The sequence below is a fragment of the Carassius auratus genome, unplaced genomic scaffold, assembly GCF_003368295.1.
Source record: "Carassius auratus strain Wakin unplaced genomic scaffold, ASM336829v1 scaf_tig00214549, whole genome shotgun sequence".
Classification (NCBI taxonomy): domain Eukaryota; kingdom Metazoa; phylum Chordata; class Actinopteri; order Cypriniformes; family Cyprinidae; genus Carassius; species Carassius auratus.
In genome coordinates this window covers 1-13,590 of record NW_020527704.1, presented here as the reverse complement: position 1 = coordinate 13,590, position 13,590 = coordinate 1, and the positions used below count along the sequence as shown (strand labels likewise).

The 13,590-nt window shown below is 38.7% G+C and overlaps 1 protein-coding gene across 1 annotated transcript; it reads right to left on the bottom strand.

The window, feature by feature from the left end:
- Window positions 1-6,148: 6,148 nt before the first annotated feature.
- LOC113092294 (E3 ubiquitin-protein ligase rififylin-like) lies at window positions 6,149-9,845 on the bottom strand. The gene is made up of 6 exons (XM_026257873.1): window positions 9,688-9,845; window positions 8,433-8,608; window positions 7,925-8,329; window positions 7,628-7,838; window positions 6,659-6,682; window positions 6,149-6,562 (listed from the first exon to the last, which is right to left on the bottom strand). Exons 3-6 carry the CDS (start codon window positions 8,318-8,320, stop codon window positions 6,378-6,380), a joined length of 816 nt encoding a protein of 271 aa, XP_026113658.1. The 5' UTR covers window positions 8,321-8,329; window positions 8,433-8,608; window positions 9,688-9,845; the 3' UTR covers window positions 6,149-6,377.
- Between the last annotated feature and the right edge of the window lie 3,745 nt (window positions 9,846-13,590).

Below are 13,590 nucleotides of genomic sequence, written 5' to 3'. Positions count from 1 at the left end.
TGGCAACGCTTGAGCTTACATCGGCTGTTTTCCTTCTCTAGCTTCTGCATTGTGAAGTGTGTATTGGTCTGGGACCGTGAAGTGCACATTATAACTATAATTGAAAGGACTCATTTTGAAGTTAAAACAAGGCACAGTAGAGGGGCTCTAGCCTGGATATCAAACCCTGTAGCCTCTCCTTGTTTAAAACCAACATCACGCTACAACCAATGTGTAAAACCCATGAGAAATCTGAAATTCTGTATGCAATTTACTCCGGCTTTCATTGTGTACAGACGCATAACACCACATCCTTCCTGTCTGGCTCGTGCTTCCTGCTTCTGCCTCTACACTTTTTTCTATATACAAAAGTTAAACTTATAACAATAAGCTTTATATATAGCTGCAATTAATTATACTGCAGCGATAAAAGGCTGCTACTACTATTTGGGCATATATTGTCTAATATATTTTTTTTTAATTTATCTAATTAAATGTCTGTCTCCCCCTGCTGTAAGAATGGGAAAAACATGATTCTAAATAGCCAATAATAATAATAAAAATAGTAATAATAATAATAATAATAATAATAATAATAATGGCATTGTTGTTGTTGTTATTGGAAAAGCATTTATTATAATTGTTAAAATCTTATTAGTGGGTAGCCCACACATAAAATAAATATTTTGTATAATCAAATTAATGAGCTCTACTGAGCCTGTGGCTTTTTATCATTTAAAGTGAAATTATCTCTTTTGTTCAAACTGTGGTATATATGGCATAACTGATCATTTGCTCTTTTTATCTTTTATCATTTCCATTTATCATTTAAATGTAAAACTTTTAATATTTAAAAAATGTAATACATTTCTAAGCATTATTTCTACAACTGTAATTTGTACTTTTGAGTTGAAATCTTTAGACACCTCATAAAAATGCACATGTGTCTCATATACAGCAAATTTTATTTAATTAACATTTCTATCATATTTCAAACTGAGATCCTTGAAGGCTTTTATGTGACCATCATACTTACAGATCTTTCGACAGATGGTCAATGCAGCATCTTGCTAATCTAAATTACAAAGTGATAAACGTTTCATTCGTTTTGATTTGTTCATTATTTTAACAGCACGAGAAACGAAACAGTTGTGGGAAAAATCAAGAGTCTCCCGAGAGATGTTCATCACTTATGTTTACACTAGCATTTACTTACGACTGACCATCGCAAAAAGAGAAATATTAAAACCTGAACTCTGTAAAGACAAGCGGCCTCTTAAAATTAAAACTGCTTAGCGTTAGCATTCATAACATGCTATCAGAAAGCAGTTCTTAAAAGTTTGAGCAACCTACCTTAGGTTTCTCCCGCTTTCTTGACGATTTCATTAGTAAGTTTGTGAATCCACATTCATGTAAATATAGTTATACATTTCCACAGATAAAAATTAAATCACAGCAGCAGACTGCTGAGTCCGCACTGGTCAGTTTCTATGGTTACCAGAAACAGAAGCACGTGCGCGAGACAGCCATTGCTTTGCTAGTGCTAATTGTTTCTCTGATTGACGTTAACAGTGGCTGCAAATTAAATAGTGTTTTGAATCATCACTGTAGAGATAAAAGGCTAACTTAACCCTATATTTTACTTGTTTATTTATTTTCGTATTAGTGAACTGTGTCTCCCCCTGCTGTAAAAACTACAAACTAGTCAATTTTAATACAGTCATAAAACAGACATTTCTATAATTGGATCAAAACCGAAGTTATTAAAATAAATCCCGAGAGACACATGCACAGCTGTTGTAGGTTTTGTTTATTGATACAAAAAAAACAAAACAAAACAAACATTTGCACAAAAACAACCATATATAGTAACAAAATTTAAAAATATATAAATTTATCGATAATTATAAACCTTATCGCCTTCCAATGTAGTGTTTTTAACAGGAATAAAGCATTTAGCACATCAGGCTCACTGCATATTAAAAGACAATATTGGCAATATGACATGCTAGTTATATGATTAATGTTTACTACTGTACATCCGGAACAGCGTTTGCGTTATCAGTTGATTCGATTATATTTCATAGCGTTCAAAAGAAAGTCACAGTCTCAAAGAATCTAGAAACAAACAAAACCAAACAATTTACAAAAGGATACACAAATGTTAATACAGAATACAGTGTCTCCACTCAACCTGGAAAAGTTAATTCAGGCATTTCTAAGCACCTCTCAATGATCCTTTTCTTTGCTCATGCATGCAGAGCTCTTATTTTTTGCCCACATATTCTTATTTTTCTTATATATATATATATATATATTTGTCACGGGAGGAGCACAAGACAGACACAGTGGGCGTGGCGTCAGGCCTCGGAGAGGCTTTTATTAACAGAAATAATAAAACACAGGGAATAAAAGTGGCCAAAGGGGGAAAGTGTCCAAAATAACAGGGAATCTGGTGTCCTCGTCGTGCTGCGGGGTATGTGTAGGTCGGGCAGTGTTCATCGAGGAAGGGTCCAGGTAAGGGGCGGAGTCCGGCGGCCGCACGCGCTCCCCTCCTTGGTCCGGGGCGCGAGGGGCGGCGGCTTCTCCTAGCGGCCGCGTCTCTCTCATCGGCCGCGGCGCTGGTAGGGGATGGACGGCCCGGCATCCTGGCCCGTCGGCCGTGTATACGGGTGCGGTTCCCATCCGGATCGCGGGTCCGGCAGCTCACGTCTTGGTGGCGCGGGAGTCCCTCAACGCACCCTTCCTGGACCCACGAGGACACCAGTGTGCATGCACGGGGAAGAGACCGGTCTCCTGAGGAGAGGCGCGTTGGGCTTTTAAACAGCGGCGGTAATGAGGCTCCACTTCCTTCAGGTGTGCCCCATCACACGCCGCCAGCCCTGACTCGTCCAGCGCCCCTCCTCTCACACACCCACTCCAGTCGGGAGCCTGGTGAAGGGCGGCGATTTAGGACGGGGTGCCGGTGACAATCAGGGAGGAGGCAGCTGACTCGTCACATTCCCCCTCCCAAGCGACATCCCCGTCCCCAGGGCGCCACCCACACGGGAGTGCTACCATCCTCAACCAGGCTCCAAACGGTCGGAGTGGGCGGGGCTTCCTCTCCGGGCGGTCCTCCCTCTCGCAGCGCACCAGAACAGGGACAGAGAAACCGGGTTTTAGTAACAGCCTCAACCAACCACAGGGTAAAATGACAATGGAAAAGTCACTTACCCCTTGTGTGGCTGGGAGGCTGTCCCCAGTTTTCCTCCGTCCCAGTCTGGGTTCTCACGAACGTTTGCAAGCGAGAGGGGGTGACGTCACCAGACGTTTCCCAACTGCGCTGTCTAGGCTCCGCCTGCCAGCATTCTCCACCAGTGTCCCGGGAGGAGCACAAGACAGACACAGTGGGCGTGGCGTCAGGCCTCGGAGAGGCTTTTATTAACAGAAATAATAAAACACAGGGAATAAAAGTGGCCAAAGGGGGAAAGTGTCCAAAATAACAGGGAATCTGGTGTCCTCGTCGTGCTGCGGGGTATGTGTAGGTCGGGCAGTGTTCATCGAGGAAGGGTCCAGGTAAGGGGCGGAGTCCGGCGGCCGCACGCGCTCCTCTCCTTGGTCCGGGGCGCGAGGGGCGGCGGCTTCTCCTAGCGGCCGCGTCTCTCTCATCGGCCGCGGCGCTGGTAGGGGATGGACGGCCCGGCATCCTGGCCCGTCGGCCGTGTATACGGGTGCGGTTCCCATCCGGATCGCGGGTCCGGCAGCTCACGTCTTGGTGGCGCGGGAGTCCCTCAACGCACCCTTCCTGGACCCACGAGGACACCAGTGTGCATGCACGGGGAAGAGACCGGTCTCCTGAGGAGAGGCGCGTTGGGCTTTTAAACAGCGGCGGTAATGAGGCTCCACTTCCTTCAGGTGTGCCCCATCACACGCCGCCAGCCCTGACTCGTCCAGCGCCCCTCCTCTCACACACCCACTCCAGTCGGGAGCCTGGTGAAGGGCGGCGATTTAGGACGGGGTGCCGGTGACAATCAGGGAGGAGGCAGCTGACTCGTCACAATATATATATATATATATATATATATATATATATATATATATATATATATATAAATTTTTGTCTAGATACACATCCAGTGTTTTGCTTGACTAAACAATCTTATTTCTCATTGCACACAATTTCTTCTTGCTGCATTCAATGTAGATATATTTGCAAAGACACTTTAGCTTCCAAATAATGCAATATTTCACTTTTGCACACTTTTATGCTTTAATTGAGCTTTAGATCATATTTATTGTCACAGAATTTGTGTAGATATTTAAATCTCCAGACCGCAACACAACCTACTGATATTTCAAGGGATATAACTCCACTTGGCACATACACACACAAACATATTTGGGCACCTTTGCTATTACATAAATAACATAAATTACTTAGATTTTGACAAGAGGTGCATACTTAACATGTAAAACTCATCCTGCCCATTTATTTGTTTTTTAACTAGAGCTATTAAAGCTGAAAAATGAAAGCTCCAAGCACCGAGGAACTGAGAAATTTACTCCCATCGCTTAATTTTTTTATTTTATTTTGCTACGTGTCTGCTTCAGCTTTTTAATATATTGTCAGGAGGATATGGACGTTCATGCTGGGTTTAGACTGACTGGAAATTTGAAATGAGCATTGAAACAATAACAGTGAGTAATCAAGATCTTTTAGGTTTTATCATGTAGCTGTTTGATTGATAAATATGCAGATACATAAAACACAAAGCTATCAAAATATAGAATATGTACAGGTTGCATATCCTGTCGAAACTCTCCTATAATAACTAAGAAGATCGAAAAGATTGAACTTTTTAAGCCAGATATCTTGTTTAGAAGATCATCTGTGTATTAGAGATGGACTAAATGGTTTAGACGGATCTCTCAGTGTCATCTACATTCAGCTCGAGAAAGCAAGGAATCAGAGATATGAGATAATCAGAGATATGCATCAGACAAAGATTTTCAAACGAAAACATTCCTATATAACCACAATTATGATACATTCATGAACTTGCTATTTTAATCATACTTTTTATATAATTAAAACACCATTCGTCAAGAAGTATGAGTATTCAAGTTTAAAAATGAGAGCTCAAGATACTTTTGAAAACATTTACAGTTCTGATTATCAATCTGTGAAAACTTGTTATTAGGCTAACACACTTTATCATACAACAATAAATGTAGGCAGTAATGAGCACCTTGTGACTAACACTGACTTGTTAGTATTACTGGTAATGGTGGAGAACTAGCCACCGGTGTAATCAAAAGAAGAATGTACCGAAGCAAATGTCAAGACAGAGAAGGTTTTTTGGCAGTTTAGAAGCACTGGTTCTGCCTAAGATATGAAGACAAGCCCAAAGTATGAGATAGTGGAATGGTCTGTGATCTAGAAGTGCACAGAGCTTGGAAAATAGCACCTACTCACTAGAAACAAGTACCAAAACTGGTAGTGTGCGTAATTATTCAAAAGAATAGCTCACCCAAAAAATTAAAATTTGCTTCGAATTTACTCATCCTCAGTCATCCGATTTTTACTTGAGTTTGCTTCTTCATAGGAACAGATTTGAAGAAATGTATCATTACATCACTTGCTCACCAATGGATCCTCTGCAGTGAATGGGTGCCGTCAGAATGAGAGTCCAAATAGCTGGTAAAAACATGACAATAATTACTTGAGGACTGTTGTGATGTTTTTATCAGCTGTTTGAACTCTCATTCTGACGGCACCCATTCACTGCAGAGGATCTGTTAGTGAGCAAGTGATGTGATGCTAAAATTCTCCAAATCTGTTCCTATGAAGAAACATACTGGGTGAACTGTTTCTTTAACCAAGAGTGGAGTGACCCCTGAAGTGGTCACATTATAGTGATGATTTAACTGCAATGGTGAACTATTGTACAGTCTTAAACACAGAAACAACATGAGAATCAGTGCTCAAAATAACAATTTAAGTCAACCATTTTACCCAGTTTTCATATCCCAGAAATGTCCAAGATTATTTCACCTCTTTAATTGTGTTCTTTATATAGACAGACACATCTTTAGGGACGTCTATTTAACTTTTTCCTTTAAACCTTGTTCGCTTATTATTTACATACTGTAAGTAACGCAAATATCAAGGGATGATATAAAGAAAAAAATCATAATAATTAACAAAAAAGTGCAAAAGTCAACTGATGAATTAAACACCACTCAGAAGGCACACCTTAATACGGTTGGAATTAAAAAAGCAAATAAGTGCATTTAATCATGTTAAATTATAAACAATGCAGCAAAATTAAAGTTATCAAAAATTGTGAGAAAATGTTGTTAAGTGTGTGAAAATGCAACAACCTGTATGGGACAGTCTGTCTCTCTGCACCCGAATTTCACGATCTGAAGACATGCACTGCTCGAACCACGTACTGTCGGCAGATGGGACACTCGTTCATGCGTTTCCCGCACTTGCTGCATGTGACCATGTGGCCGCACTCCAGCAGAACGCAGTCAATGGGGGAGTCCATGCAGATCTTGCACAGGTTCTCCTCCTGGCCGCTGGGCTCAGCAGGATCAGCTGGAACAATGGTGAGGAATTCAATTATCAGACACATTTCCAGGAACTGTAATATAGCATTTGGGGTCTTTTTGCTACATAATCCATAAAACATACCTGCTTCTGTTTTTGTATTTGAAACTGAAAGTAAAAGAAAGTGCAAGAACATCAATTTCAGTAAAATTGAAGAACAAAAGTAGATACACTTATCATGATTTAAGTTGCAGTACTGTTCAAAAGTTTGGGATTGGTAAGGTCTGTAAGAATAATAAAAAATAAAAAAAGTCTCATGCTCATCAAGGCTACATTTATTTGATCAAAATACCGTACAATCAGTAATATTGAGAAATATTATTACAATTTAAAATGGATAAAAATCTGTTTTGTGTTTCAGTATATTTTAAAATGCAATTTATTCCTGTCATGACAAAGCTTAATCAGCTGCCTTTACTGCCAAGTCTGCGGTCTACTTTAACATTTTTGTCGCAGGTCGTTTTTGACATCTGCCAATTGAAGCGACTCCAATAACATGATATTTTTCCCCTGGAATCCGAATTTTATTAGGGGAACCCTGCCAAAAACATGTATTTATAACCCCGGAATGCAATTTTTTAACTGGGGACCCCCTTGAAACTCCCTTTTTTTAGATTGGGCGGATTTTCTAGTGAAAACCTGGCAACCTTTGTAGCATGACGTTTCATGAGACATTTTTTTTCATCAGTATTGCATTTTTTTTCTTTTTTTCGAATGTTTGTTGTTTGAATTTAACAAATGTTTTATATTTTGTAACATTATACATGTCTTTACAGTCACTTATGATCAACTGACTTCATACTGGCTGAATACAAGCAATCATTTCTTTAAAAAAATCTTCCCGACCCAAAACTTCTAAATTGTAATGTACATAAACCAGGGTGTTTTTTTTAGCTGTCCATTTATCATTACACACATGCTAAACAATAACACTGATATTTCTCTCTTAACAAACAAAACTGCAATTTTTTGGTAACCAGCCCAGGTCTTTAAGCACCAGACAACACTATCACTATGATGATGGTTCCACAGTGTGCATGCAGAAAGACATACCCAGGTTGTGAAGGTCTTTCTGATCATTAAAGAGGAGGGTGACCTTCTCCATTAGTTCCCATTTCTCACAGCAGCCCTGGTAGTTCACAAAGTTACGTGCCAGAATCTCCTTCAGCTGCCGCACGCTGAGGCCTTCGATGTCCTCCACCCTGCTCAGGTCAGACAGAGAGGCTCTTCTGCTGAGCACCAGCGTCTCCTCACTGTCTGTGGACTACGTGAAGTGCAGATAAATCACAATTATATCTGGACAAGAGGCTATTACAACTACTACAAAAATACAGTATGTTCCATCCATACCTCTTCCTCATCATCCTCATCATCTTCTTCGCCCTCCTCATCTTCTTCCTCCTCCTCGTCACCCTCCTCCTCCTCCTCCTCTGTGAGGGCTTCAGATTCTGCAAGAGGAAGGGAAGGCAGAGGAGGCACAGACGGCTGTGAATGGGATTCGGCACCGCCGCTGCCTCTGGGAGTTTGTTGAGCCAGCACCAGCTCCACCAGCTCCTCCTTCTCTCGGCACATCTGCGTGGGGGTTTCGTGCAGGTGGAGATAGTCACGGAGGTCCTTCACCTTCAGCCTGATCAACTCGGCCCGTTCAAAGAAAGTGCCGTGGAGCCGCTGACAGGTGTGGCACATCCGCGGCCGGAGGTCCATCTGCACCGAGCAGCGGCTGCAGAAACTGTTTTTGCAGTCCATGCAGACATGCTATGAAATGGATTGAAATCAGTAAAAATGCTCAAATCCAGTTAGAATTTATTTGGACTTTTTGCTTTAATAGTAGGAATTGAGTAGATGTAACCTGATTTACCGTTCTTCCGAGGTCAAACTGGCCTCCGCAGGCCTTGCACAAGTGTTCGGGTGGTGCTGGGAGGGGGCTGGGGCCCGAGTTTGTGTAGGCCTGGTGCCATGAGCTGCCGTTTTCTTCCACGGTGGCGGTGATGTCCACACAGAGCAAACTATAATAGAAGTTCTGCACAACCCATCCTGCCCATACAAGAGCGTATTACATACAAATATATAGACAAATATATGTGTCTAGTTATTCTAAGATTGGATTATTTATTCTGCGAGTCAATATATGTTTTTATTTGCTGTTAATAAATATTTCCCAACAGGAAACTAAACTCTGATGTATCACTCTGATGAAGGATTTGAAGAAGTGACCCTAGTATTAAATTAAGGTCTATATGTTTTAAGAAACATGCCAATATTGATAAGCCAGATCAAATTGGACACATATAAATAACAGTCATATTTCATCTTCATATTACGGTCGGTCTAACCTCTTTTTGTTTCCCCTCAGAAAGTCTACAAGGTAAAGAAAATCTGTGACACTTTTTTTCTTTTACCTTATTGAGCATTTTAATATGGTTATCAACCAGTATTAATTCTATACTATTACAGAATTTGCTAATATTTTGCTTACGTTTTTATATCTTCAGTTTTGGTTATGTCTTTTGTCATTTTTATCTACTTCTTTATATATGTGTGTGTGTGTGTGTGTGTGTATATCTATCTATCTATCTATATATATATATATATATATATATAGAGAGAGAGAGAGAGAGAGAGATAGAGAGAGAGAGAGAGAGAGAGAGCACATACATTTATTTTAATAGTTTTTTTAGTTTTATACCTATTTTTTCATCTAATATTAATGTGTTATTTGCAACTTTATGTAAATTAACCAAAACAATTTGAACTTTGTTACAGTAACTGTTACTGTTATTAAACATGTTGCTATATTAAAACACGTGTGACAATTAGAGAATAATTTACTATAATCTGAACAAAACAAAGTAAAAATGGCAGTTCACGTTGGCCCTGTTCTTTCAGTCAAAGAAGTATTGGTAAGGGGAATAGTTCTGCGACTGCTCTATTGAGAATTATTGTGATGCAGTAAGACATTTACATGTATGCAGCCTACTCAGACTGCTTTGCTATGATGGGCGCTTATGATGTCCAAAACTGCTGTCTAGACAGGCAGAACACTAGGTTTTAAGAGATAGCAATAGACTGTATCTTGTAAAATATAAGATAACTGAATGCATATTAAATCTTACCCAAAATATCCGTTCCAACGTCCTGTTATAGCCATAAAATATGTCTTTAATCGGGAACGAATAAACGATAAAATACTAAATGAATGAGTACACTCTGTACAGAAATACAGGTGAAATCGCTCTGCAGTTCCCTTGACAAACGCAAAGTGTGACGTCAGAACGTGTAATCACGCGAGAGAAGCCAGGGTTTCTTCCAGTGTTGCCATTTCCGCATAATTTTATTATTTTTCTTTAAAAATAAATAAATAAATAAAATCAAACATCATGAGCATAATATGTTGTACTTACATTAACAAATTACCATTGTTATTAATGCATTTTGCCATTTTTATATATATACCGTAATTATTTTATTATTTATTTTATTTCTCTCTCTCTCTCTCTCTCTCTATATATATATATATATTAAAAATAAATATAAATAAAATAATATAAATAAAATAATTACCTACAAATAATAAATACCAAAATATTTGAAAGAAATTATAACATATAATAATATAGAGAGGCATTCCTTGATGCTTTAAGGATTGGAATAATAATAATTTATAAAATAAAATATTTTTACATGCCCCCAAAAAATTTATTTACAAAAAAACTTTTTCTCTCTCTCGTTTTTCTCAACCTCAGTTGTAAAACCTTCCATGTGCAGATTTGTCAGGTGGTTATTTTTCTAGCGGGATCTGGCAACATTTCCCCCCTCCTCTCTTTTCCCCCCCCGTCCTCTCTTGTGGTTTAGTGATCATCAGAGTTATACTGCCATCAACTGGGCTGAAATATCAAGGAAAGACGTATTTGTTACTTAAAAATGTACTCCAGAATTCATTCCAATTTTTTTATTTTTTATTTTTTTCTGTTTCTTAAACGTATTTGTTTAATTATGGCTTAATGTTATGGTGAGAAGATAGATAGGTGTTGCCTATTACTAAATCACACGGAGAATCTGTATCTTAAATATATCTGCAAATCTCATCAAGGCCAATTACACAAAATAACTTCTTCATGCAACAGATCAAAGGATTTAAAGGAGCTGCCAACTAACGTTAGGGGAAATGGTTCTCTCTGCGCCAGAAGAGTACGCTGTTGACTAAACTTTCATTGAGAACTGTTCAGTGTCCGAGCAAGATTGATCTAGAGAGAGAGAGAGGTCAGTGGATCAGAGATGACCCTTCAGCAGTGCTTCTGGTGCGGACTAACACATAATAGACTGTATAAAAGCAGGGCTAACACATTAATCAGGTTACTGCAAATCCTGTTTGAGGCGGCTGTTGGGTGTAACAGGTGGATTGTGCCCGACACGTTAATAAGACAACGTGGTAAAGGGAGAAGCGCGCGCATTAGCAACAACCGCACGATGTGACTGACGATTCATTTCCTTTTGATCTGACACCAGACCATAGACTGTATAAAAACAACACCAGCCTAATATCCTCAATATTAAATAACAGTAAGTATCTCCAAGTAAACTGTTTCAGTACTTTTGTGAGAGGAGGCAAATGTTTTGGAAGATAATTTTAAAGGGACACTAAGTAGGAATTACTCCCATCTAGTGGTGAAATTGTATTTTGCATTCAAACTAATTTTGCTCTCCAGCGCCTCGCTTTTTCAAATGCGCGTTGCATCTAGGGTAGGCGATATGTACCAAAAAAGCTTTGACAGGATGTCTTCTAATAGCACTTCGTCGAGTTTTCCTTCAGGTGAACAGGTGTGTTATTTCAAACAAACTGCAACATGACCATAAACAAACGAATGTTACAGTATGAAAATTACTGACTGTGGAAAACATGAAATATTGTAATTAGTAGTTATGTCTTCTTTATTCGTTATATTTTCTGAATAATGTGCATTGTTAGATATAAAAAAAATATTATAATAGACTGTAACACTGACTTACCTGTCGGAAGAAAACTGGCCACTTCAGCGTCTCTTTTGAAATCTTTATCCAGCATTAGCTCTTTCCACCTAGAAAAGCTTCCCCGACATTAACTCTTGTTTTCTGTAATCTACGGTCATGTTTCCTTTTACGTTCTATTTTTGACTGTTTTGGCGACGATGTTTTCTTCTCCTGTGGCGCGGCATATGTATGGTCCATAATAAGAATGCAATCCAGACTTTTAAACTTGCCGGTGCAGTTTCAAGTGCCTCTCACTGCTCTGCACCTGCGTTTCTGGCTCTGACCGAAAACGCGTTGGGAAACGCGTTGGCTTAGTACTTTTTGTCCCTCTCTGCTATTATAGTTTTGCAAGATGGCGGAACTACATGGAAGCCTCCGTCGACCTACCCGCCCATGTATATAAAGATAATAAATTCTTCATTTACGAGGATTAGTTTAAAACATTGGCATAGGTATTTGTACACCCATTGAGGGCATATTTTATGAATAAAAATATTGAATTTAGATAATAAAATACCTAAAGTTTATTTCCCTTAATTCCCCAGGGAAAACGCAAAAAACATTAAAATATATTTTTCCTCCCATCTCGTATTTTCTTCCATCGCCATGTTCCTGTAGTGGCTTCAGAAGTAACAAAGCGGCAAAATGAATAAATACGTTGTTAGTCTATAATAAATGTCAAATTGAACTTGGTTGTTATTTATTGGCGTGAACTCCAGATGATGAATTTCTGCCCCATCATAACCTCTTCCAATCATCTTTATTTTAGACAATGAATTCGTTTTAAAATGCACGACGACAACATAATGAATTTAAGAAGTGAGTTTTATTAATCACAAACATACTGTTCAAGAATTCACACAGGATTTGTACTGGCCCCAAATCAATGGGACATGAATTCAGTGAATGAAATATGTTTCAATTAAAATTCCAGCTGTCTCCAAACCAACCACAAATGAGTCAAAAACATCTGAGCTCAGCTTCAAAAAATGTTGCTCAAGACTTACAAACAAAATATAAAAAGAAGGAGGAACTGTGAGCTGAATAATACTGGAATCTGGAGAAAATGCTCTTTTGGCAGTCAGTATTTGGTACAGCTCTCCCTGTTTTTTTTATTCTTCTTTCAAACCCACAATATTTGTCATTTTCTGTTTCCCCTCACACTAGTGACATATGCAGGGATGTTGGGCTGTGACTCATAATGTACAAATCTAACTTAATATATAAAATCAGTTATATCCAATAGGTCTAATAAAACGATGAATTTCCGATTCCATCTGCAGAAACAACACTAGTGCTCTGTTCTCCTGAAACATTATTTCATTCTACTTTTAGGCACTAATACATAATAAAATATCTACTCGATGAAAAAAAAAAGGTTGTTCAGGTTGTTTTTTGTTATGTATTAAATAAGGCAGATCCCCTCTCTCCCATGAAAAGATTCGTTTTCCAAGGAAAGAGTGTCATATTTGCCTCATTCAACATTTGGTTAAACCATAAACTTATTATGCACATTGCAGCTCACAGTGGATCTATATACAACCAATACACTTAACCAACAAACAAACCCTGTTATGTTAAAAAGTAACATAGAGAGAGTCTCTCACTCAAATAAGAAAAAGAAAAAGACGCAGAGAGAGAAAAAAGAAAATTATAATAAAAAAATAAACAACCCTAGTCAGTATATTCACTATATACAAGATAAACAACTAGAATAGAAGGACACTTCAAATCAAGGATACACAGCACTGGTCTTTCAAAATATTCTCCAGCTTTTTTGCTGGTGTTTTTCTGAAGATAGTCACTGTCTAAGTCAATCTACAAACATTAACATGGAACTTCCTTTCACTATTAACATGAAATCCCAGCAGTATAGTAAGTACTGTACATAAGACCTTTGATTGAAGCCAGTGTCGCTGATATACAATTGAAAAGATTTTTGAAATCTAAATGGATAATAAAACATATATTGATACATTGTCTGTTTGTTGAATGAGGAAAACAGAGGA